The sequence below is a fragment of the Naegleria lovaniensis genome, assembly GCF_003324165.1.
Source record: "Naegleria lovaniensis strain ATCC 30569 chromosome Unknown tig029, whole genome shotgun sequence".
NCBI classification, from domain to species: Eukaryota; Heterolobosea; class Eutetramitea; order Acrasida; family Naegleriidae; genus Naegleria; species Naegleria lovaniensis.
The window spans coordinates 125,114-148,238 of NW_025407851.1; the positions used below are offsets into that span (position 1 = coordinate 125,114).

General features: G+C 36.2%; 11 protein-coding genes across 11 annotated transcripts; 7 read left to right on the top strand and 4 right to left on the bottom strand.

Annotated features, from left to right (window-relative positions):
- Nucleotides 1-5: 5 nt before the first annotated feature.
- Nucleotides 6-1,329, top strand: C9374_007373 (uncharacterized protein; the record flags this gene model as incomplete). Its single annotated transcript, XM_044697331.1, has 3 exons — nt 6-545; nt 598-712; nt 761-1,329. 3 exons carry the CDS (start codon nt 6-8, stop codon nt 1,327-1,329), a joined length of 1,224 nt encoding a protein of 407 aa, XP_044546496.1.
- Nucleotides 1,330-1,356: 27 nt separating this feature from the next.
- C9374_007374 (uncharacterized protein) lies at nt 1,357-7,181 on the bottom strand (the record flags this gene model as incomplete). Its single annotated transcript, XM_044697332.1, has 6 exons — nt 1,357-1,785; nt 1,835-6,177; nt 6,222-6,354; nt 6,398-6,526; nt 6,568-6,648; nt 6,696-7,181. 6 exons carry the CDS (start codon nt 7,179-7,181, stop codon nt 1,357-1,359), a joined length of 5,601 nt encoding a protein of 1,866 aa, XP_044546497.1.
- A 243-nt stretch (nt 7,182-7,424) lies between these two features.
- On the top strand, nt 7,425-7,895 carry C9374_007375 (uncharacterized protein; the record flags this gene model as incomplete). The annotated part of the gene is made up of 1 exon (XM_044697333.1): nt 7,425-7,895. One exon carries the CDS (start codon nt 7,425-7,427, stop codon nt 7,893-7,895), a length of 471 nt encoding a protein of 156 aa, XP_044546498.1.
- Nucleotides 7,896-7,982: 87 nt separating this feature from the next.
- On the bottom strand, nt 7,983-9,873 carry C9374_007376 (uncharacterized protein; the record flags this gene model as incomplete). Its single annotated transcript, XM_044697334.1, has 2 exons — nt 7,983-9,578; nt 9,634-9,873. The coding sequence occupies 2 exons, from the start codon at nt 9,871-9,873 to the stop codon at nt 7,983-7,985; spliced, it is 1,836 nt and encodes a 611-aa protein (XP_044546499.1).
- A 225-nt stretch (nt 9,874-10,098) lies between these two features.
- On the top strand, nt 10,099-10,740 carry C9374_007377 (uncharacterized protein; the record flags this gene model as incomplete). The annotated part of the gene is made up of 1 exon (XM_044697335.1): nt 10,099-10,740. One exon carries the CDS (start codon nt 10,099-10,101, stop codon nt 10,738-10,740), a length of 642 nt encoding a protein of 213 aa, XP_044546500.1.
- Nucleotides 10,741-10,963: 223 nt separating this feature from the next.
- On the top strand, nt 10,964-13,143 carry C9374_007378 (uncharacterized protein; the record flags this gene model as incomplete). Its single annotated transcript, XM_044697336.1, has 2 exons — nt 10,964-11,672; nt 11,717-13,143. The coding sequence occupies 2 exons, from the start codon at nt 10,964-10,966 to the stop codon at nt 13,141-13,143; spliced, it is 2,136 nt and encodes a 711-aa protein (XP_044546501.1).
- A 30-nt stretch (nt 13,144-13,173) lies between these two features.
- Nucleotides 13,174-14,953, top strand: C9374_007379 (uncharacterized protein; the record flags this gene model as incomplete). Its single annotated transcript, XM_044697337.1, has 2 exons — nt 13,174-14,058; nt 14,123-14,953. 2 exons carry the CDS (start codon nt 13,174-13,176, stop codon nt 14,951-14,953), a joined length of 1,716 nt encoding a protein of 571 aa, XP_044546502.1.
- A 52-nt stretch (nt 14,954-15,005) lies between these two features.
- Nucleotides 15,006-15,622, top strand: C9374_007380 (uncharacterized protein; the record flags this gene model as incomplete). The annotated part of the gene is made up of 3 exons (XM_044697339.1): nt 15,006-15,033; nt 15,179-15,347; nt 15,436-15,622. 3 exons carry the CDS (start codon nt 15,006-15,008, stop codon nt 15,620-15,622), a joined length of 384 nt encoding a protein of 127 aa, XP_044546503.1.
- Nucleotides 15,623-15,858: 236 nt separating this feature from the next.
- On the bottom strand, nt 15,859-17,868 carry C9374_007381 (uncharacterized protein; the record flags this gene model as incomplete). The annotated part of the gene is made up of 2 exons (XM_044697340.1): nt 15,859-17,344; nt 17,393-17,868. 2 exons carry the CDS (start codon nt 17,866-17,868, stop codon nt 15,859-15,861), a joined length of 1,962 nt encoding a protein of 653 aa, XP_044546504.1.
- Nucleotides 17,869-18,228: 360 nt separating this feature from the next.
- Nucleotides 18,229-21,567, bottom strand: C9374_007382 (uncharacterized protein; the record flags this gene model as incomplete). Its single annotated transcript, XM_044697341.1, has 1 exon — nt 18,229-21,567. The coding sequence occupies one exon, from the start codon at nt 21,565-21,567 to the stop codon at nt 18,229-18,231; it is 3,339 nt and encodes a 1,112-aa protein (XP_044546505.1).
- A 500-nt stretch (nt 21,568-22,067) lies between these two features.
- C9374_007383 (uncharacterized protein) lies at nt 22,068-23,078 on the top strand (the record flags this gene model as incomplete). Its single annotated transcript, XM_044697342.1, has 2 exons — nt 22,068-22,808; nt 22,944-23,078. The coding sequence occupies 2 exons, from the start codon at nt 22,068-22,070 to the stop codon at nt 23,076-23,078; spliced, it is 876 nt and encodes a 291-aa protein (XP_044546506.1).
- Nucleotides 23,079-23,125: the final 47 nt, after the last annotated feature.

Genomic DNA, 23,125 nt, shown 5'->3' on the forward strand with positions numbered 1-23,125 from the left:
TAAAAATGAATGATCACAACAGTCCAGTGGATAATTCGTCTCAACATAGAGAGAGCTCAACACCTAGCCCTGCACATTATACACCTCAGGTGATGATGTCTCATCCTCCTCCTTCAATTAATCAAGATCAAGACAAAAGGAATGTAAAACCTCCAAAGGCGCTTCATGCAGACCCTTTTATTCCTTCGGGAACGTTTTTTGAAGAACGATACCTAGGATTACCTCCCGCGAAAGATGATCTATATAATAACGCCATTGCAAAGATAAAATTCGAGCAAAAATCTCATAATGATGATAATGCTTTGGTAAGACACAAGAAGTATCTTAAACAATTACAACAACAAAAAGAGTCCGAAAAGATAGAACGGACAGAGAAACAACTAGAATCGGAAAGAAAAAAACAGCAATTTGCTGATACTCAAGCCAAGATAAGGCATGCTTTGATCAACGATTTTGACATGACAAAGGAAAAAGTAGAAGAATTAATGAATACAAAAAATCCGTGTCCTAAAGAAATAGTAGGGGAGGAAAAGTCAAAACAAAAGGTATTTACTTATTTTTGATTTGAATGATGTTATGGATAACTTTTGTTGTTAGAAGAGTAAAAAGGAAAAGCCAGAATGGGCAATGACAACTGAAGAAATAGAGAAGAAAGAAGAACAGGAAGTCGAGGACGTTCTGGACTTTATAAACAATCTTGATTTCGAAGAGTGTAAGTAGAGTGAAGCTTATATTTGTTTTGTGATGAGCTCTTTCATAGATATTAATGATTTTGAGATTAAAGAAGCGTTGTCCGTAATTCAAGAAAGAGTCACAGAGATTCGTGCAAGCAAGGAAAAGAGCGCAAACGATCAATTACCACTGGATGCAGTAGACAAGAATGTAAATCAAGCTACCTTTAAAAAAGAAGATGATGTATGCTCAGTTATATCATCGACGTCTAGCAGGTCAGAAAGTTCAATCAAAAAACGAAGACCCATTCTTGAAAACAGTGCCCAACATGAACAAGAATGGAATTCTTCCACAAAATTAGAGGACGGATCAAAAACACGAGTGATAACTCTCACAGGGAATTCTGACACAGCTGAAAATATTGCGAAAATTCACTCAAAAGCATCTCTTGGACAAGTTGTGCAAAAAGCATCGTCCTATACTGTTCCTATAGTGACACATCACGAAAAACACCACGCACAGCCTACTTTGCATTTCGCAGGAGAAATAATCTCGACAGACGACAGCGGTAATCAAGAACGAGTTCTCGTTAAAATGAGAAAAGACAAGACGAATGTACAAAATTTACCTTACATGTATAGATGTCCCTCAATATAAACTAAGTTATTACTACTGTAGTTACTTTTAATTGTTGAGAGTATCGATCATAATCCAATTTTCTTCGGCATTTATGCTTGGTGTTGGCTCATTCTTAAGTCTGGACTTATCTTCATTGCTCAACTCCACCAAATCTTCTTGAATACCAAAGTTAATTGTTTCGTCATCACATTCTAAAGCATTAAACGAGGTGGCAGAATACAGCTGTTGTTGTCTACTTTCAGATGAAAGAATTGATGCAAAAATCCTGGTGGATGCAATATCACTTCTCAAAAAGGAGGTAGAAACAGGCACTCTTACTTCTTTCTGAGCTGTGTTTAGAGTAACAGAAACGTCACAGGTTGGATCAACAAATGGATCCAAGTAGGGAGAAAACAATATTGATAATGGCTGCTTACCACAGTCAGTGGTGTCTCTAATGAATATCCACTTGTACAATTGAAATTCTTGAGGAAGCTTTTTGAATGGAGTGATTAATGAAATTATGGTCAAATTTTGAACATACCTTCACAGTAGCAAGGTCTAAAAACTTTAAACCTTCAATCAAGACACTTGAATCTTCATCGTCAACAGTCCTTTCACTAAATATTTTCATAATATCAGTCATGATCATTGGCCACCATTTTCGTAAATTATCCGAAGTTATTCTGATAATGAGAACTCTATAAAATAGAAGAACGCTTGACAACAAGGTATTGTTGCTATGAACAGATCCATTCACTTTAAGAGATTCTACAATTTTCTCAACAATTGAAGGTATAAAATGGTTGTAGTCATTGTTTCTACCAACGAATAACATGAATGCAATTCTTTTCATTAATCTAGCTCTTGCGTAAGCTTCGGTGCTACTTGATGTCAGCAGACTTGAAGTAGATGAAAACTTATTTAACAAATCTTGAACCAAAGATGTATCTGTGGTTTCCATATTTGAAAATATTTTCAGCCAATGTTTGAATGTTGAACTTGGACAGTAAAAAAAGTTGATATCTTGTATCGCTTCCCAAATCTCTTTTTTGAGTGGTCTCATGTTCAATATAGAGCTACCGAAGGTAGAAATTAGTTTGACAGCTTGCTTCACTCTTTTGAGGTTAGTAATTTCTCTATTGTTAATGATTACAAACAATGGATATAGAATTGAAATAATTAATGGTTGTCCAAGATCCTTCTCTCCATACAAGTGGGTCATGATATCATTTAAAACATTGCAAAGCAATTTGAGGAAGTTTTTGGTTGGATCATTCCTATCATGGATGCTTTTTCGAAGAATTCCCTCTTTAGAATGATCTTGAAGATTGTTAGAGGATGATATTCTCTTTAGATCTTTCACAAGATCGTTTCTTCGGTCAAGTATGTCCTTAGTGCAGGCTGTGAAACAAATTTCAATCAATTTTTGAGTGCTATCTCTCATAGATGATTTGATTTTCTTATCATTTTGAATGTTTGCACCCCATCTGGTTAAAAATTGATACACTACTCGCAATAGGACTGTGAGGGTTAAGAGATCGATATTCTTTTCTGAAGAGATATTGTTGGTCAATACGGCCAACTTTTGAGCAATTTGTAAATGATTTTCACTCATGATACACTTCTTCATGTAGTAAATGAGAAAATGGAAAGATAGAACTCTGTTAGAGGTTTTTTTCTCATCTTCTTGTTGATTCATACTTGTAGAATTAAGAATAAAATCACAAATACTAGAAATTATGCTATCTGGTACTGCGCTATCGCAACTATTTAAAATGTCCATCAAGTGAATATCTAGACTAGTTTCAATACAGTACATGGACGATGAAGCATTCTCGTGTATCTTTGACCAAACCATTAGTATGGATACCACTAATTGGTTTGGAAATTGTAATATCAATGGATCAATAAATCTTAAAATGTTTCTTTCAATATCGAATCGTGAATGTAAAGTTCCAAACTCTGGTACTCCACTTAAATTAACATGTTTCAATTTTTCATTCAATGAAGAAATGTTGTTTTCAGGAGTGCCAATAACCAATGCACGCAATGATTTCCACACAATGATCATCGCTTCAATAATAGAAGGTAATGCAGCCATCATGTTCTTCCTTGCTTCAAAATCAGGTGAGGTTATAATTGAAATTTGATCATCTTGTGTAAACACATCCTTGACAAAGTCAGTAAACAATTTAAAAGGAATGACTATTCCAGAAGTGTTTTCATCATTGTGAGTAGTTAGTTTAGGAGCCTCTCTCAAAACGCAATACTCTAACATTTTTCTTAATCCTGTTAACAAACTGTTAATTACTTGGCTTCTAATGCTATCAATTCCTTGCAGTGCATTATCAGTAATAATTTGGCAAAATGAAGGAGCAATGAATGCAACAAGTTTTGGTAATGTAAAATGTAAGTAAGGTAGAAATAAAATAATACTATCGATCCAGTAACTCAACAATGAGAAGGAATGAAATGTTGATACCGCTTCCGTTCTGCTCGATGAAACAAGCCCTTGAATAATAGTTTTTAAGAATGTTGGGGAATTAATCAAAGAGTATATAGGAGAAGATTCTTCAGAGGCTGATTGAGATATTGCACCTGATTGCTGAGAAGGTGTTACAGCACTTGACTTGACCGTATGACTATCTAAATGTTCCATGATAATTTGAATCATTCCTAAGAGTTCAACTTGAAACACAACATCACTATTGTCAATGGCTATTTGTAAATGAGAGAGAATGCACTCACATAGAGCAATACAGAGACCAGTGGTCTTGGCAAATGCCTGTCCATTTAGCAAAATATTCTTGATAAAAGCAGCAGCGCTTGTTCTGATACATTCGTCCAGTGATGATTCATTAGAAACAATGTTATTGTTCATAGGCAAAAGGTCAGAATTCACTACAATACCACATTCCATCAATTTAACACAAAGTACAGCTAGTATTGAAAAGTAATCTCTTCCATCAAATTTCAATTTGCATGAAGGAAGTGATTCTTCGTTCATATAATACGGTTTCCCTAGAATGAATTTTTCATAAACGGTCAAAACTTCATCACTAGCCTTCAATTTTAAAGTTTGTTCAATAAATATTTCTGGTGAAACGTTCATAATGTTCCTCAAAAGAGATAAAACATATTTACATCTACTTTCATCAAAGAGAGTCTTGCGTTCCCTTGTTGCTAATGTTTGTATTCGTTCTGCGTTGGAATCTGTACTAGTGTCACTTACTGATGAATCTGATGATTTCACTCTTGTATGTTTAGAAAGTTGTTTCAGTGATTCCTTATCGATGAGAGTTAGTAACAATGGGTCTAATAATCTATTAATATGTGCAAATGAGGAAAGTAGCCAAGATTGTGCCACCAATTTCAATGAAGATTGATCGCTGCTTATAGAATCTAACATTAGGTAAAATCCATCCTCAAAGATTCTATTCTTAATGTCCAAATCGTCCATGAGTCTCCATATCAATGCAAAACGTCTATTTCCTTCTAATTTCTTGTCAACGATCGAGTTTGACATGGCATCTGAAACAACAGCATTGCAAACATGTCTGTTAAGATTGTATAGCTCTACAATGAGTCTTGTCACTTCAAAATGAAGATATGAATATGATGGTGTGAGCATATCCCATAAACGAGTTGTAATAGCTTTCAAATAGTTGGACTCTTTCACTATATATCTTTGTTTGAATCGATTCAATCCAGACGCTTGGTTTGAAAGAAAACCTAACAAGGTGTTCATACTGAAAACGCTAATATAGGGATCTTGAGAGAAGCAGCAAGAGAATAAGGTTTGCATGAATGTAGGAATCATATCAACAGAGTTGATAGAATAGGAAAACTCTTCAAATTGATCCAAGTGAGCATGCCTCCGTCCGATTGCCTTGGTTAAAAAATCACAGGTGTTTCTAAACAATGTTCGATAGAGAAATATGGATGACCGTTCAATAGAAGATAGTACTTGATCGGTAAAATAGTTTGATGTCACTGCCTTAAAGAGAGTCTCTGTTTTCTGAAAGAGAATGGTAGCAAAGTCGTCAGGCTCTCCAGTAATTTGTTCTAATAAATATTTACAAATATTGATATTTCTCTCTATAGAAATTATATTTTGATAAATCTTGTTGTTAACTTTGACCGTTAAAGAGTCAACAAAAATTAGAAACAATTTTGATATTTCTGAAATGACTGGTCGTTCTGACCTTTGATTGCACATGAAAGCAACTGTACCAAGAACAATATTATAGTTGTTGATTTCATTTTCTTGATTCTCAAAACACTCTTGTACAGCTTGCTGCAAACTTGCCCATAGTAAAGGCATAGATTCAGCGTTAGATATAAAGGACGAAATACTTTCCTTGGATGAGTTATCAATGTGATCACCGCTCAATAGATGTATCATGTCTGTGATAATATTCTCCATGATGAATCTTTTTAAAGAAGAGTGATCTCCAATTCTTTCGAAAATAATATTCGCTATTTCGATTACTTTGGCTATGGAAATGTTGTAGCATTTTTCAGTTATTAATTGTTTAAGCGATGACGAAATAATAGATATCGAGTGTTTAGAAATAAATTCAATGTCAGTATCACTGGAACCAAATAGCCAAGAGAAAATTCTTCTGTTTACGGAAACTTCTCCTTTCAGTGTAAGTATGAGAGCATTACTGCATAGTACGATGAACGACTTATCATCAAATATATAACCTTCAGAATTGTCATTACTCCGTTTATCAAGAGTTAAGAAAGATGATAAAATTTCCAAGCAAGAGCGTTGTGCCATAATATTATTATCTCTCAAAGATGCCACCATTGCTTCAATCACTAACTCTAAACAACCTCCAAATATTGGAGTTTTGTAAGATAAAGGCTCTTCGTTTTCTGAAAAAAGTAAATAGAAAGTATTCTCCAAATCTGAAACATACTTTTTAAGCAATATATTATATGATTTAAAGAAGAAACTCTGAACTGAGGAGTCAATAATATTCCTTTCCATAGAGATTGGAAGAATACATTCTCATCACTAATAACTCTCAGAGTGATCATTACTTTCAACGTCTAGTCATGTTGCTGTCATGAATTCTGTTCTCTACACACTTACCTTCTTAAATATGTCACTACCTTCTTCCTCTAATGAGGAAAGGAGTGCCAAAACTAATCCTGGCAAACATGGAACCAGAGCTTTTCCCAGTGGTAAATAATATTTCTCAAATAGATTCAAAATAACAGGCTGTCAAAATTAGTATCAAAATATTAATATTTAAAACCAACCTTGATTTGTGATGATGCACTAGGAAATAGAGTAAATAACCCAGAGCTATACAGATGAATATCTCTGGCCAATCTTTTTCCCTAATAGTGTGAAAAAACGACTTGACAAAAATCAACGTGATACTAACTGTAATTAATTTAAATATTTCTTCATAAGTTTCCAAAGTTTTTAAATGCACTCCGCTTGGTAAAGCTGGGTTGAGACATTGTGCTAATCTTTTGCTGACTGTAATTTTCTCTGGTAAAATTGGTAGAGAACTATTTTTGATCAAAACTTTCTTCATCTTTTGCAAGCATTTGATTAAATCAGCCCATTCTCGGGTATTATCAAATGATTTTAAAACAGATATTATATCGTCTCTGTAGGACTTGAATTTACTTTTTTTCATAATTTCTTCATCTTCTACATCTGGATGCTCACTTTCTGAATTAATTAATGGCACAACAACGACATTTAGTGCCGGAGATGAAGATCCAATCAAGGAGGGAGACGAATTTGTAGTTAAATGATTAACATTTGCTGCTGTGAGCGATGACAAAGAGGATGGTTCAAGCGTTTCCGGACTCTCTACTAAATCTCCAAGGCCAAGATTCTCCGAGAGACTTTTAAACATTTTTTTGAATTAGAAAACAACTTTGATAGAACAGAAATAGAAGATCACAATTCATCCATAGAACTTAAAGAGACTTGTAAGAGGTACTCGCGGTACCATTCGTGTCGCAAGTGTTATGAAACTTTATTGGTTTGAGCTAAGCGTTGAACAGCTTCCTACTCTCCATTGTAAAGTTTCGTTGTTGGTTGACTATTTTTTAAAAAAATTTGATTGAAAAAAAATACGCCAAAACCCATCATCATAATGTCTCTCGTCGTAACCCAAGAGGAGAACTTCAAAGAATTGTTGCGTCTTTTCAACACTAACATCGAAGGTAGAAGATCTATTTTATATGCATTGACTTCAGTCAAGGGTGTTGGTAGACGTTTCGCTGGTATTGTCTTGAAGAAGGCTGAAATTGAGCAAAGCAAGAGAGCTGGAGAATTGTCTGAAGACCAAATCAACAAGATCCAAGATATTATCCAATCTCCTGAAAAGTACAAGATTCCAAGCTGGTTCCTCAATAGAAGAAGAGACTGGAAGACTGGTGCTACTGAGCACTTGGTTGCCAACTCTGTCGATATGGCTTTGAGAGATGACTTGGAAAGATTGAAGAAGATCAAGTCCGAGAGAGGTTTGAGACACATGTGGGGCTTGAGAGTCCGTGGTCAACATACCAAGACAACTGGTAGAAGAGGTAAGACCGTCGGTGTGTCAACAAAGAAGAGAGGATAAATTGTTTAAACTCAATAAACACAAACACAATAATAATATTTTCAAAATTATCAAGGATTTGTTCTTACTTTTGATTTTATTGGCAAATTACCATCCATACAAACCTTTTCCTGCTTTTACCCTTTCCATGTAATCATTAAATTCCTTTTTCACATAGACTGGCATAATACCACGCATCGAGGCTTCACTTTCGAGTGTTTTCAGTTGGTCGATGCATTTGAAGAATGCAGGAATGACATTCAAAATATTTCTGCTTCCATACAGTCTTACTGAGCAGTATTTAAGGCCAAGATATGCGCATAACTTTCTCAAAATAGGGTTGGCCGTTGGTTGTTCTTTTGTACTTGGATGAATTCTAATTTTTGAAGAGCCAAACTTTCCTTCAATTAAGTGAGAACGTGGAATGCATGCTCCAGGTTCAATACTTCTAATGTTCTTGTATGCTGCCTTTCTGGCCTTAGCCTGAGCAACAGCAGGAGATGCAGCGGCTCCAAAACCAACTCCACACAAACCACTGTAACTTCCTACCAAATACAAGCAGTTGTAAGACTCAACTCTTCCACCAGTTGTCATTTTACAATTTCTTGAAAGCTTCAGAACCTTTTCCTCGAAAGAAACATCTGTAATAGCATCTTTTTGACCATGATAAACTTCGGGGTCTTGGGTGTCGTCGGCAAGAGGAGCTGTGACAGGTGGTTCACCATTATATTCATAAAGTGATTCATCCCAGTCAGCATCAATATCAACATCTCCAAAATAGCCTTTTTCAATACCAGCAAAATTGTCATAAATTGGTTGAAGTTGAACTCCGACATCATGCTTCAATGGTTTTCCTTCAGTAATTGCCTGCAGATTTTCCATTTGTTTGGCAACTTGAGATTCATCAAATTGATAGAAAAAATATGGTGCAGTAATGTCCTCTCTTTCTTGTTTCAACAGCTTTTTGCTCAAAGCTTTAATTGAATCCTCTGACTCTTGTTTTTCTCTGTGAAGTCTCTTTTGTTTGGGGTTACCTAATTGGAATAGGTCTTCAGAGGTGCGTTCGAAAGAGTCAATTGGTAAGATTCTTTCAGGGTCTTCTTCAACTTTTTCACGAACCAATTCATGGAATCTGAGATAATCTTTTTTAATTCTCAGAGCGTTGAATATTTCATTATCGTCAATCTTCGCCAATTCTTCATGAATATCCTTGGCATTTTCCTCCACGTCCTCTTCCAAAGACTCTTCCAAACTGTATTGTACCTCTGTTTCATCATCTTCATCAATATCTCGTTTAATTGCAACGTCATCATCAACCATTTCATCCATGTCATCCAACTCTGCTTGACCTTTTAATTTGCTCAAGTCATATAGATATTTAACCTTGAATCTATTATAGGCACTGTCTGCAGGCTGTGAGAGAGAGCCCGGAATCATACCAAAGTTGATGTATTTGGCCCAAATTCGTTCCTTTTGAACTGCTCTTGGTAATTGCAGATTCATGTTGGCTTTAAGAAGGCTCATGCCAATGAAGGCTTCTTTAATCTTTCTCACCAATTTCATTTCCTTCTTTTCGGTGGCTAGCCAATGTATGACTTTTTGTCTCTTTTGTGTTGGAAGATTTCTTAGGTACAACAAGAGAGTATCGAACATTTCAGAAGTAAATTTTGCTCCTTTTTGCTTTTCTTCAATGATAGAAACGAACTACACGATGAAATAACATTATATTATTATTTAGGACAATAAAAAGAAAACCTACATCGCTATCGTTTGCTGTTGAAGGAAAATTTACATCTTGTGATTTTTCAGTACTAGGCTTGTTGTCTTTGACATTCTCTCTTACCAAACCGAGACTAGAGGAAAAACATCGATTTTGAATGAACGATGATGAAGATGTTTTGCAGAGAATTGATGATGTTTGTGATGTAATAATGGAGAGAAGCGTCTTGTTGTTGGCCGATGATGCGCGCAAACGACGTAACACGCCAATGTTTCTCATTTTTTCTTGCTCGTGTTGAAGACATTTCAAAAGAAAAGAATTTGCAGCTCGTTGTTCTTCTTGGATGCACCTTGAATCTTTCATATTCATCTATTAGCTGAATGAACTCGTTACTGATGACTTTATTGATGTACCAGCAATTCTAAACATACACATTCAACAAAAAAATAAGAGATTGTTTTCTGTAATTTTAAGTAAAAAATTGCTGCCATTTAAAACGTCATCATGTACAACGGCATTGGATTAACAACACCTCGAGGAAGTGGAACAAATGGTTATGTTCAACGGAATTATAGCGCTATTTCTCATCACAAAGAAAGAAAAAAAGATCATAGATCATCGGAAAAGAAAGATTTGTCAAAAATCAAAACAGAAAATGTTGAGTTGAGATTGCATGAAGAAAAGAAAAAAGTAGAAATTGAATTATTTAAATTAAAATCTGAATTGTCAAAAAAAGGGGAATTAACTCCCGAAGAAATCGAAAACAAAATATCAGAAGAGCGTAAAATTAGAATTAAAAAGGTTGAGGAAAAATTTAAATCTTCCAACACAGATCAATCAGCAGCAAACGAAAATTCTAAAGCATCGGAGTCAAGTGTGTCTTCACCTAATCAGAAAAACGAGCAGTTCAAAAAAGCTCTCAAACTAGATCAACATTTTAAAGAACATGGCATTGAAAACGACCAGGATGCGCAACTTGTTGCTTTTGATTCAAACATTAGAAAGTCGTTTCTTAAACGGAAACATAACGAAAAAAGTGTGACTGAAAAGAAAAAGCGTAAAAAGTCAGAAAAGAAAACCAAACAAGATTCTTCAAGTAGCAGCAGTGACAACACTTCTTCTTCCGAATCCGAAGAAGACAGCTAAAATCTCGAGAATTGAGATTGCTTTGAAAACAAGCACAAAAAAATAAATTCGAATCTCTGTGCCAAACTCCAACAGCGTCAACAGGTTTTTGCATTGGCAGAGTCCGCAGTCATCAGCAAAGAAGAGCACACTCGGTGCACGAGACTCTTTTACAATTAATATTAATTCATTGTGTACTCATCATATCCTTTTCCACAATTGCGGCAATCTCATCATCTCGAACATGACCCCTCAAGAAACCAGCAACTCCAACAATACATCCACTCCACCAAACAACAACTCCAATGGTGGTTATATAGATTATGATGACATGTTTATAGATGCAGGTAGAGCTGCTAATTATTCGGAGCAATATTCCGCATCATCAAGTGCACACCAACGATTGAAGGCAGCATCATCGAGTGCGGACATGTCTAAGAAATTAGAAAACAGTGTTTCAACTCCGACCACTGTTTCATCTGATTCACCATTGAACCCTTCTTCAACGCTTAATAAGTCTACTCAGTCTATTTGTTCTTCACCGCAGTCTCTTCCCAACACTCCCTCTATTGCTACTGTGCCTTCGCTCAAAAGCTCATCAAACTTCAATATTTCATTTATTGATCAAGACAATTCCAAACAAGAATCCACCAAACAACAACCATTGGGAGGCAACAGTCTTACTCCGACATCTTCTTTCCAAATCAAAGACTCTTCATCACAAGTTTTATCCTCCACCACTCTCCCTTCTGGCTCATCCTCCTGCAATGTTCCACTTTTACCGAACCTTCAATCGATCGTCAATTCATCTCCCCTCAATTCTCATCCTCAAAAAACAATTCCAACACTCTCAAGCCCTGGCGTAACAGGGGTTCATTACAAAGATCGAAAGAGAACAATTTCATTACAATATTTGGCAGAAATCTCGAACTTTTCACGAAATGACGTTCAAGGTATGTTTACAATTTGCGAATGCGGTTTCCTTAATATTTTGAAGATGCAATGATTTGTAAAATTGATAACGAGACGGGAGAAATTTATGGAAATATTCCTGATATTGTGGTTGGTATGAAATTTGAATCAAGAATGGACTTGTTAGATTGTAAACTTCATACAGACCTTCAATCAGCTGTTTGCACAAACTCCAATTATTCAAAACCTGCTGCTTCACTAATTATTTATGACTCTCAAGATGAACATGAGGATAGAGGTACTATTGTCTTGTATTCAATCAATTTTCAACAACATGACCCTCAATCTTCTCCACCCTCCATAAAGGGAACAGCCGCAGAAGCTTTAGCTCAAAACTCGGCATACAAAATTCCAGTGAGAGTAATTCGTGGAAGGTATGAGTTGTCCATTATCGATAGAGAATCACCACTAAGAAACCATCATTGTCCCGTTCATGGTTATCGATACGACGGTCTTTATTTCGTTGGCGAATACTTTTTTGAACCAACTATTTCATCTTACATTTTCAAGCTCATTAGAATTTATGGACAACCAGAGTTGCCACACACAAGTATTCCAGGAGAAACCCCTTCTTTTTCTTCAATACCTCCTCAATTTACAAATCATACACCCATACCTCAACAACCAACCCCTTCTTCCACAAGTGGCGCAGTATGGCCAAGATCAAACATTGAAACATCAGTTTTTGGAATTCCATCACTTGTTACTCAAAGAATGATATCCTCTTCCTCCCCACAACAACAACATACATACTCTAAACAGAGTTCTCACAACTATCATGATTTGCCTTATATTCCCAAGTTACCTTCAAACATTCCTTCTCCAAACTCTCAGCATTTTCCTCAAAACCATCATGCACTTCCCTCAATTCCTTCTATCCCATCTATTGCATCTCGTACTCAATTTTACGGCAACGATCCTTCTACACTTGTAAATAGACCTGTATCACCAACGATGATCAACTCCAATACCTCATCCGTTAACGCTACCACAAGGTCTGGCACACAAAATCAGTTTTATAACATCTCTAACAAGGTTGAAGACGGTCATGATACAGAAAGAATGATGAACCTTACACACAGCACCATACGACAAATGATTTCTAATTTAAGGTCTCAAAACAGCAAATTTAATGAGCGAATTCAGCAATATTCAGCAAACATTACTGATATCAATTCCAAAGTGGAAGATGTTCAAAGGTGCTTGCCTCCTGGAGGAACATCTTCTAGACAGCTAACATCCAGAAACAAAACGTTCACATGGAAGGCAGGTGTTGACAGAAGCAAGTACTTTGTTTATGATGATGAAGATGGAGAAGATCAAGCCGAAGAAGAACAACCAACAAGAACAGATCAACAAGAACACAAGAAAAGTAAGAAGAGAAAAAAGCAAAGTGTTTCTGCAAGCAGTAGTAGCACAAGTGTAGACCAAAGCAGCGACAACAATAAATGACAAGTTTCAAAGATTTCTGAAAAAGAAAAAATGCAAAACGCACACACAACATCATCTTCTCAACAACAAGACGAAGAATTTCATCTCGTAGTCTCAAAAAAGGGAGGAGGCAGAAGAGCATTCAGAGGAGGAATGAACAGCAACAACAACAAATTCCGAAATAACAAAAAACAAGGCACATCCGAGAAGTCTAATGAAGGAGCTAGAAAAGAAAGCAGTAGTGGCAAGAAAACTGTGGCTACACAAATGCCATCAGCACAAGTTGTTGTGAGATCTTCCGACAACAACAAGCAAGCAGCAACAGCAATTGCCGGCTCGTACTCTGCTGCTGTAATTTCGTCATCACCAACATTGGCTCATTCATCAACAACCAATGTTGCCTCTTCTCAAAAGACATCTCCAACCTTCTATGCCTCTCATACCACCTCCAACCGTCATTCAAAGCCACAGGGAGACAATAGGAAGAAAAAAGATTTCAACAAACCATCTTCCGCACATTCCACCCAAGTGGAAGAAAAACGTGAGAAAGTAATTTCATCATCAAAAAGAAATGAAAAAAATCAACAAGTAGTAGCACGTAGAGGGGGTGCTAAAACTACTGCACAATTCTTCATAATTAGAAAACCATTGAACCAAGAAATGATTAATTATTCTCAAAGTAATAGTTTAAAACCAATCATTCCAAACGAGCCCGAAGATGAGATGGGAAAGTCTTTTTACAAATGTTTAAAGTCTTTTGTTGAAGATGAAAAGGCTCATGTCTTTGATTTTTCCAACACTTTAAACCTCGCTCAAAGAAAGAGAGTTCATTCCCTTGCAGAAGAGTTCAATTTGGACCACTTTTCTAGAGGTTCAAACCCTTTCCGTTATATTTGTGTTTCTAAGCGAAACCTTAAGATGAGAGATGAATTCCAAGTAAGTAGCATTTAATTGATTTTTGCATGAAAATTCATCATAAATTGACTGAAATAATGAATAGTATTTTGGATACATTGGATTGTTTGGGCACTCGATTGATGAACTAGTTAAAAAATACAACATTAATCCTGATATGTCAGACAATCAACCATTATTGCAAAAGAGAATTAAACGCGACGGACCTATACACCATATAACATTAATGACTCGACCTGAAATTAATACAGCCCTAAAGAATTTAGAATCATCTAGAGAATTAGAGCATTTATTTAACGAGAACCAAAAACAGATATTGAAACAAGGCTCTGAAGAGGAAAAGATTGAAATTTTAATGCATGCTATTTCTAAAGTTGTTACTAATGATTATCATGCCATTGGACTTGGTAAAGTCTCACAAGAAGAATCAGCTCATATGAACGACGTTCTTGCATTGCCTTCATCACAATCATCAAACGATCAAAAACAAAAGAATGATGCCTACTTTGTCATTATTGATTGGCCGAGTGCTCAACGTTTGAGAGCTACACTTGGATTGGAACCTTATCATTTTCACATCACCGTTGCCTATAAGTATGGAGATATTCACGGAGTTGTAAAAGATAGATCGACAATAGTTCCTAAGGAGTCAGTCTTTGAAATTAGTGACGAATATATCGCTAGAAAAGAGTTAGAAATGGCATCATTTTTGAAGTATCTGAATGTAGATCCCAGATATGCTCACACTTTCATTTCTCTTGGTTGGTACAATTTGGGTTGTTTGGATGTGTTAACAAGAGACAAAATGGATTTGAATGATATTGGAGTTCTTGAAGAGGACCAGCAAAAGATACTTTCATTCCTCAAAGACTTTTCCAACAATCTTAAGAAGTACAAAACTTTGAGTGGAAAGTAGAACTCGGATTGCACTTACAATGTCAACAATTAAATTTTATTATTTCAAAAAAATGGATCAACTAGCCAAATATCTGAACAGTACGTACAGAATGATCGATTCGGGTTCAACCAAACATTTGCCATTGTGGAAATATGATGTTCCGAATTACATGTCGTTATCATTTAATTAATTACATTAATCCATCATTTAAACAATTTTGTCAAATATATTTAATTCCAATAGATACAGTGGCTGTAGTCACTGTTGATGGACGATATATTATGGGAGTTCTGGAAGGCAGTGACCAACATACGAATCTCATCATTAGAGATTGTACAGAAAACAAATATGATCCCGAACAGGGTGTTGTTCAAGAGAGACTAGGATTGCAAATACTCAGAGGAAATAATGTGTAAGTGGTGGAAATTATTAAGATATTGAAATTTATCATATGATTATGAATATTGACTCATGGAAACGTATCCATTTCTTGTGAAAAGAGTATTTATCGGTGAAATTGACGATTTTTTATTTGTAAACATGAAAATCAACAGAAGGTCGCAATACCCCTCAAAAAATGTTCCAAGTAATTCAATTTTAACACAAAATTCGAACGGCCAGTACATCTCAAAAGAGCATCCAACGAATGAAATGTGTTCCATGGTTCCAAACACATTGTTTCAGTAAATTTAAAATCCAATCAATGTCCCAAAACTATTCAATATCCTTTCAAAAGAAGGTATTTGTCATTAGAATGAAAAGCGGGTCGTTGGTTGGAAGCCGCAACACCTGAGGCATTTGGCAAATGGACTCCAAGCAGTTGTTTTACACAATATCTCTGTCTAACCTAGATTGTGAAACACATGTTCCTCGAGCAATGTGATGAAAGTTGTGTTGATCCAGTTTTTAAGTGACATTTAAATCTATAGACTTTCGGCCCATTCTTTACTTCCAGTTTCAAATGAAACAATATTCTTCTTCAATGAAGTAGGTGATGTGGATTTCGATTTGCTATTGTTTGGAGAAATACTGCTAAGAGAAAAAGTGAAGTTTGTTTTTTCTGGTGTTGACATTGTGTCCGTGCTCGTGGCATGTTCCTCAATTCCAAATCTTGCAGTTTTGTAGTAATTCGTAAAATTGTCAAGCTTAGACGCTTGTTCTGGTTGCAACGTAGATAGGGATCGCTCAGAAGTCGAATAGTCAGTAGTATACGTTCCAGCACTACTCGAGTTTAAGCCAAAAGTTCCAAGACTATCCACAAAGCTAGTGGTACCAAGTTTTCCCTTACTACTGAGCATTGCATCGATTGTGAATTGAGACTGCTCAACTTTCTTTAAGGCTTCCGTCAATTGAGATTCTGAATCATTACACTTTTGCTGTAGGACTCTCAGGTTTGACTCCAACTCTTGAATTGTATGATTTCTCTTCTCAACTGTTTGAATTAATTGATTCTTTTCTTGCTCCTTTTTCTTGAGTGAGTGTTGCATTGCTTGCATTTTGAGTTTTCTTTCTTTTTCTTTTTCGATCAGAAAATCTTCTCGCTCTTTAAACCTTTTTATAATTTCATGGCATCTCTTAAGATCAGAACTTTTCTCGTTAATGTCTCTCTCTTGAATATCAATCTTAGATTTTAGCTCAGCAATGATTTCTGCTTTGCTCAATTCTTGTTGTTCCTTCTCTTTTAGGTGTTCATTCAATGTTTTGAGGTTTAACCCTTTTTCTTTCATGATTTCTTCATTTAATAGTAGTTTGGTCTCCAACTCTCTAATTTTCTTTTCATGATCAAAACGTAAAATATCTAATTCTCGATTTTGTTCTCTGAGTTTTGTAACTTCCTCCAAATATGCTTTTTTTTCATTTTCTAGCTGAGATGTTTTGCTTAACTGTTGTCGCAAATCAGCCTCCAGACTGAACTTTGCCGATGTAAGCTCATTGTTGTTGTTTCGATATTCTTCAAGCTTGGTTGAGAGCGCTTTGGTTTCGCTTACACGCTTATCTTCAGCTTCTCTTCTCTCATCCTCCATTCTTTTCTGTTGTCGTTGCATTTCTTCTAGATGCTTCTCTTTCAGTCTTGTGATTTCTTCTTTTAGCTTGCAAGTATTTCCAGTAATTTCCTTTTCAAACTTAACAAGAAGTTCTTGTTTCTCTTCTTTTAACTCTGCAATAATTGACTCATAGTGTTCTAGTTTTTGCTTCGAATCAGTGTCACAGTTATTAAATAACTTTTCGTTTTCTTGAGCAATTTGTTTCCAATATTTCAGCTGATTTGCTAAATATTCTTTTTTCTGTTCGTTTGATCCTTCTACTAGCTCCAAATGAAACTTGGAGCTTTCACTAAACATATCAGCATTGATAATCTCCATTATTGACTTGCCTTTTCCTTGATTCACTGAAAGTTTAATGTACCAACTATTTAATTGTGGTTATGGTTAGCATGTCACTAGACCTTATACTTACTCTTGTTTGTTTTCTGAGTGAGAGTTGCTACACATTTCAAACATTTGTTCTAAATGGGAAGAAAATTGAGAGAAATCTGTTTTGATGCGTTGAGACATTTTCAAATTTCTGTAGCTGCATTCGTCTATTTGGGCTGTGTATAAAAAATAAAGATCGTTATCATCAGTAAGCGTAAAAATAAGGCTGTTAAAGTTAGGGATAGTCGTATTGAAGGGAGACTTCTTTTGTGAGAGGGATGAAGCTGATGGAAGCACAGTTGAGGGCAAGCAGGCAGAGTTGCATGATATTGTTATTTTAATCATGAATAGTTTTGCCTCACTATATCCGTCACTGCATGTAGTTGTGCTGGGACATTGATCCCGAAAAACATACACTGGTAATGTAGCCTCATACAGAGACCTTACCTCTGTGGTGATACCTGATGGTTTGTTGGTAGTAGAGACGGCTGAGGACGATGAGGAAGATGCTTTTTGCATTTTTTCTTGTGTTCAACTCCAAACTACAAAATCTTGGCGGGCTCAGAGCTCTATGTTCCCTCCAAAATTCTACAACATTCAAAGTCATTGGCCCATGTGGTACAATAAAGGATCTTTAGATACAGAGCTTTGAGTATAGTTCTTTATACTTACAGTTTTTTTCTGTTCTTTATTGATTTGGGGATGGATAAACGTGTGGAGGTTAATCGATCTAATTAGAACATGTGGCTCAGCCACTAACATTGAAAAATCACCAACAGATACACCAAGAGAAGTTGTGGAAGAAAAATCAGTGAGCTCATTTAGAGATTCTTGTTTTGAATTCAATAAAACCTCAACGCGTCTTCCAAACGTTAGCGTTTAATCTTCATCATCAGAGCTCATTGGTGCATTGTTCAAAAGGTTTGAAATTTCGTCAGCAAGTTGTTTGGTTGAGGATTTTCGAATTGGTGGTTGATTCATGGATGGTCTTGATGAGGACGAAGATGATGCTTCGGGAGATGCAAACGAAATCTTCTTCCTTGGCTGTTGCGGCTCTTTTTCCTCTAAAATACTATCTCCATCGCTTAACTCTTCAATCGTATCTTCGCTGTCATACATGTCCTTTTGTGTGATGGATTTCCTTCCTGATGACACTTGCTTAGAGGATATGGATTTGCGATTAGGAGTTGCTCGAATATCAAGTTCTTCTTCGTCTTGAGGTGTGAGAGGGGTGAATGGAGAAGGTGCTTTTGCACCTTGGATGGGAGACTCATTGATTGTTGGAGGGGTGGGATATCTACTAGATTTGGATTGTGTAGGAGTTGAGAATAATTTTGTTCGCTCTTCACCGATTTCAATTAAATTCACTCTAATTTCTGATTGATTAGGATTCTTTGCTCTCTCCTGACGTTTTGCTGCGTTAGGAGTCCTTGAATGTTCAATATGCTTTTCATCGAGAGCATCAATAAATACCTCAAGATCCATTTCAATTTGGCTAACCTCCAATTCAATTTCTTCAACAATTTTTTGGTCCAAGTTCGTTGTCTCGTCGTCACCTTCTTGTTCTTCTCCTTCTTTTGACTTGGTAAGATTTTGCTGTACTGTTTCCAAATACTTGTCCAAAGACCGTTGAGTAATTTTGTTTGGAATCTTTTCTCGTACTCTCTCTAATAGAGCGATGAGCTTCTTGATTTGATACCTGTTAGTATTGTAAATTGAAAGTGACGGAAATAATTTGCAATAAATTTGAGATTCCTTTGAAGTTGGTTTCAATAGTATTTCGTATGCCAATGCAATACCAATATTTTCATGTAAACAAAGAGTATCAACTTTGATTTCTGATTTCTGTTTGTCTGACAACTTTTCTGGATTGGTGAGGTCTAATAGGTATTGACTTAAAATCTGTATGTTAATTTTAGAAAGGGTTGATTTCTTGTCTGCATGAATAACACGTCGTAAAGTATTGATAAATATAGAAGCCATTGTTTTCATATTATTGGCAGATTTGTAAGCATATGCTGGAAAGAAGATTGTAAGGCATTGGCGTAATCTGTGATCCTTTTCTGTGGCTTCGTTGAAAAGCAGCAAGATTAAATCAGATAAAATCTCTGCAGAGTCTTGTTCGTACATCGTATTGGTCAGGAGTAATCTGGCAAAACCTTCACAACCAGTAGTTCTAACTTGTCTGCTACTTGAAGAGCATTTATCCTTCATCTTGAGGATTATCTTTTTGCTTTCTTGTTGTGACAGAAGTGTTGGTACAGAATGAATACGGAATATATCGAATAACGCTTGAAGAACTGCATTGATACAATCATCATTTGCCTCTTGTGAAAGAATAGTAACAAGTCTTCCAACATGCTGCTTCGCAATATCAATATTTAAAGAACTAAACTGGCCGAGTGTTTTGATTGCAAGAGATCTAAGATTGTCAAAATCATGATCTAAGGCAATCAAAATAAGGTCATCTACGAGATAAATGAATTGAGAAATATCAACTGGTAAATACGCCTGCATTATAAACTCAGATGTAGTTTGCAATGCTCGCAACCACAAACATATTTCTTCCATGTCTGGTCTCACTTCATCTCTTTTGGTGATCTCAGCTTCAATCTCTTTCAGTTGCCTGTAAAGCACGTAAATTTGATCTAATTTTTCTTTAGCTGCCAAATACTCTTCTTTTTGGGCCAGATTAGTTTTCTCAACAGTCAGTTGTTGTATTTTGATAATAATTTCTTGTTTCGTGAGGTTCAGTTGTTGTATTCTCTCTTTTTTCTGCAATTCAAAGTGTTCACCTTGGATGTTTCTGTTCTTGGACATGCTTAGTGCTGCCTTTCGAAGCTCGTCTATTCTGTTTAGTATAGTTGTTTGAAAATCTTCAGGGTTTGGAAGAATACATTTCAAGGACTCAATTATTTCTTTTACATGAGCCTCTGGGTCGTGGAATGAAGAAAGCATCTCGCTCAATAATGAATGGACATTAGATCTTCCAACCTCATCGCTGTAATCAAGATATTTCGAAATTATTAGTAACTGTCTGACAACAAATTCATCATACTGTTTGAGATACTCGATAACTAAATGTACAAAACCAGTAATAGATGGAGGAAGTAAATCATCGATTTCCTTTTTTTTTGATGCCAGGTATTGACATTTGCATCTCCAAAATAGTGCTAGTTCTGGAGTCAGTGATTGGAAATCAACCTTATCTCCAACTATTTCAATCTTGTCTGACCTGTCCAAAATTAATCTAATGAGCTTTTCACAAGTAGTTTCGTATTCTATAACGTCTAGATTGGTCAGAAGCATAGAAATATCAAACTTAAAATCAGTGAACCATTTTTCAATGAACAAGCGCTCAAATTGCGCTTTTACATTGGCGTCTCTTTCCTCCAATCCATAATTGATCATGTTAACTCTTTGCTGAATGGTAAAGTTTCTCATCTTGACTGTGGAGAAAATCTTTTCGTATGCTGCACCTCTCACTTCCTCCTTTATGTCTTTTACTTTCTCAACAACTGGGCCAAGAGTTTGTTTTAACAAAAAGATTCGCTTCACTGTTTCTTTTCTAACGTCCTTGTTTGGATCTGAGCCCATCATGCGAAGAAATTCTGACATTATTGCACATTGGGAATGAGGGTCTTGAAATTTAGCAAGAACGGAGACAGCCATTAATCGAACAGCTGGAAGTTTGTCTCTTAGCCTTGGTACAAACTTTTCTTTGATTGAATTGACAAAATCTTCGTCAATCTCCTCCAACATTGGACTCTTTTCGATAATTTGGCTTGTTATTTGTGCTACCCTATATCTTACAGTTTTGTTTGAAGCGTTGGCATAGACAATTAAATTATCAACAAAATCAACTGTAAAATCAAAGCCTTGCTCTGCGGCGTTCGACTCAGACGACAGTTCCTGTGACTTTGCTGCAGCACAAAACTTTGCAATCAACTGAATAATATTTTCCGCCGACTTCTCACTCTTGGAAACGATCAGCACGGGATGCACAAGTTCAAAGAATTTCTCAAGAAACTTTTCATAATCATCGTTCATAATTTCCAATAATGAAGCAATACATTTTTCATGAGAGGCTTTAGATTTTTGTGCCTTGTTGAATTGCTTGGCAATTGCCTCCGCAATTGCGTCAAGTTTTGAAAGCTTTTTCTTCTTTTTTGAAGGCTCCGATGTTGCTTTCTTTTTCGGTTGCTCACTTGATGACATTTTTTGTTTTGGAATCAAATTCACAAAATTTTGGCGGCAACAATTTTCTTGAATCAAGCACCAGAGAGGGATATTTTTCCCTTCAGAATATGTGGAAAGAATTTCTGAATTGCTCGCTTTGGAAAGCGTGTTGTAGTTCCTTTGTTATTAATTTGGTTGAATATTTTGCTTCTTCATTACTTTTCCAAGTCGGGCGAATTGTTATTCTTCTGAGCTGAAGCAGTGAATCCAATTCCCACCGTCACATTTACAATTTTAGGTGCCCGTAATTCAATTAAAAAAAACTACAACTTTTCTTGACCTGCCAGACTGTACCTATTCAACCTTGTTGTCTGCACCGCTATCTATCCAAAGCTAGCCTTTGAGGGATCAGCAGCCAGATACCCCAATAACCTCTCTTTTGAGAAGGAAAAAACAATTGACTCATAGAGTAGTAATTCCTTATTGGCTCCAAACTCTGTTGTATAATATTATACTTATTTATATTGACGCTCCGAGAAATGCTCTTCGATCACCGTTACTTACCATCTTCATCCATGGATGTTACGATGAAGAACTCATTATACCATCATCAAACTCCATTGATTGCCAACCACACGGGATTATCCTCAGATCAACAGCACCCTTTCAGCGGCTATCCATACCTTGGACAAACTTCCGACTCTCTTCATTTCTTGTTGAACACGCCTATCAATCCTTTTGTTTGTAGTTCTAACATGTCCTCATTCAATCATCATGCTCCATCTTATGATGATTTTTCATATCAAAAACCACTCGAACACCAAGCCTTAGCTAAGGGTAAGCACAACCCAACAATGAACGGCCTTCAACCCGTTAAACCAACGTGCAAGTCCAACTCGTGTACCCAACATCATCACGCTGGATCAAGCCCCTCTCACCTTAGTGAGCCCACCACTAAGGCTTCCGTCAACGCTCCTCCACAGAGAAAGCAATCAAATGTTACTCCAACAACTCAGCATAAACACTTCTCATCCTCAACATCCACATCCAAACGGTCATTGGAAGCTTTTGCCAACAGTACTGACTTCAACGACATTGTGGTTCAACAATCAACCAATCAACAACAAACGAACGACAATCAGGCTTCCTACAATGGAAAAGATCGTTACAAGACTGAATTGTGCAGATCTTGGGAAGAAACTGGATTCTGTAGATATGGGGACAAATGTCAATTTGCACATGGCAGACAGGAGTTGAGAGTTGTTACAAGGCATCACAAGGTAAGTTTCTATTTGCTAAGATAATAATGACACCAGCGGTAACCTCAGTACAAGAGCGAGTTGTGCAACAACTACCATTATGAAGGAACATGCATGTATGGTATACGTTGTTGCTTCATTCACTCTATTGACAAGGCTGTCATTGGAAGAGCCCTCAGCCAAAACATTGATATGGTGCCTATTCAACAAGCATCTCGTCTTCCAGTGTTTAAAGAGCAAATTGATACTGTACCCACTTACTTCTTCACTACAGATTCTGTAAATCAATAATTCTCTACCTTACTTATTTAACTTATTAGACTGAACAAATAATCATA